At 36.5% G+C, this 2,168-nt stretch overlaps 1 protein-coding gene across 1 annotated transcript in view; it reads left to right on the top strand.

Moving 5' to 3' along the window:
* The first annotated feature begins 311 nt into the window (after positions 1-311).
* The window catches only part of LOC117945915 (NLR family CARD domain-containing protein 3-like), an 11,287-nt gene continuing 9,430 nt past the window's right edge, over positions 312-2,168 (top strand). The window contains exons 1-2 of the mRNA XM_034873650.1: positions 312-349; positions 1,966-2,065. Coding sequence (XP_034729541.1) covers positions 1,980-2,065 — 86 coding nt within the window. The 5' untranslated portion in view covers positions 312-349; positions 1,966-1,979. The remainder of the gene's footprint in view (positions 350-1,965; positions 2,066-2,168) is intronic.

Below are 2,168 nucleotides of genomic sequence, written 5' to 3'. Positions count from 1 at the left end.
TGTGTGTGTGTGTGTGTGTGTGTGTGTGTGTGTGTGTGTGTGTGTGTGTGTGTGTGTGTGTGTGTGTGATTGAGTCATAAACCTCTATATAAATGTGTGCTTGCTCTACCAAATGAGTCAACTCGGCCACACCCTCCCATATTTTTGACTATGATAACTTACCGTTATTTGTTGATAGGGAAGTTGTGTCAGGATGAGTGATTCAGCTCCTTTATAGGAAAGAAGGAACTTCATCTTTCTCGGAAGGTTTAGCTGATTCATGGGGAAGTTTAACCTTAACTTCTCTGTTGATGCTTCCTCTCCTGATGAAGGTTGAAGACCCTTCACGTGGACGTAAAGTCGCCTCCAGGTATTTATTTTCCTGATTGTTTTGGTTTTGAGTGAAATCTAACTGAATAGTTATTAATTAACATTGTTAAACAAGAAGAAAACCGAGATCTGTGAGAGTAAAGAGCAGCAGAGCAGGGTGACTCTTACGTTCTAATTCGAGGTACTTCCACTTTCTATTTTACTATATTATGAAAGGAAATGTTCAGGTCTTTCATGTTTATTTCATTTATCTTGCACTTTAAAAGCAAACATGCTAGATATACATCTATGTATGATAGATGTGGGGGAAATATATCAAGTGTTAAAAAACAGAAAAATGAAAAACAGGTTAAATAATCCAGAGATTTGTATGTTGCACTCCATGTTGTACATTTACAGTTACTATAGCTTGTTACTTTCCAGATAAAGATGTCATAAGGAAAACCTATATTGATTTTATAGAATAGGATTAGTTGTTGTCGACATTATATGAAGTATTTAGTGTCAGATCCACATCAGCAGCAACATTAAAATGCTTTTTAATTATTCTTCTTTGCCAAATTGATTAATTTACTGATTATTTTTCCATTTAATAATATTTTAGTGTATTATGAATCCAAGGTTTTATCTTCAAATGCATTATTTGGTTTAAATCTCAAGATCCCCAAAAAATAACAGATGAAATATACATTCTGTGCTCCCGTCTCATGCCCTCCCGGCTGGTGCCGTCCCCGAGCTTTTCAAAATAAAAGCTTGTGGCTGGTCCGCTTTGTTTTTGTACTTTGGTGTTATGGATGTTTTTGAACTAAACAGTATGGTAATCCTGCTAATGAATACAATACATTTTTCAGCAGATGTCTAACTCACAACACGATGGAGTTAGTAGTTTTGTGTTTATATGTGCCTTTAACCTTTGACAGGACAGTTAGGGGAGAAAGGGAAGACATGCAGGAAATTGTCACAGGACAGATTTGAACCCTAGATCTCTGCATCGAGGTATAAATCTCTCAGTATATGTGCGCCTGCTCTACCACTGAACCAACCTGGCAACATATAATCATAATGTAACTCTTGAGGAGTCCTATCTTCAGTGATGCGCCTTTCAGACCTCGAAATTACAGCCTCTCATGTAATATGTCAATGTGAAACGCTGATGCAGTTTTAAATGTTTTATTACCACGAGTTTACAGACACGTCTCTGCCGATTGACCTTTGACCTGAGCCTAAACACACCCACCAAACGAGAGAAAACATATCTCAAACATCTCTCTCTCTCTCTCTCACTCTCTCTATAAAAGCAGCAAATCCTCATTTTGGAAAAGAACATTTTTAGTTTTCCTAAATTATTTTTTTCTGTTCAACTAATATATTATGATGTAATTGGTTCCCCTCTAAATAATCCAATAATCCAATTTTGAAGGCAGGATTTGTATCTTTAATCTAACTTTTTAGTAAAAAAAAAAAAGCTTTGGATAATTCCTTTAATTTAAGTTTTTTTTCATTGCAATGTTACAAACCTTAACTAGACTTCTTAATGAAAAGTTATGGACAGGGTTTCCATAACATTTGATCATGAGTGTAATTAAGACCTTCTAATTAGTATTCATTTATAATTAGTCCAGCTAACAAAGCATGTTGGGTGTTTTTTGTGCGAAGGTGTACTTTCTACCATGAAGTCAGAGGAGGAAGATGAGGGCGTCTCGCCCTCCAGCAACGCTCTGTCTGAGGAACATGGCAGCCAGACCGAACCTGAGAGGTAAGATGAAGATCTCCAACTGTTGGGATGCTTTTATATAGACCTTAGTGGTCCCTAATACTGTATCTGAAGTCTCTTTATATAGACCTTAGTGGTCCCTAAT

Source organism: Etheostoma cragini, chromosome 6 (assembly GCF_013103735.1).
Source record: "Etheostoma cragini isolate CJK2018 chromosome 6, CSU_Ecrag_1.0, whole genome shotgun sequence".
In the NCBI taxonomy this organism is placed as follows: domain Eukaryota; kingdom Metazoa; phylum Chordata; class Actinopteri; order Perciformes; family Percidae; genus Etheostoma; species Etheostoma cragini.
This window is presented reverse-complemented; position numbering and strand designations above follow the sequence as displayed.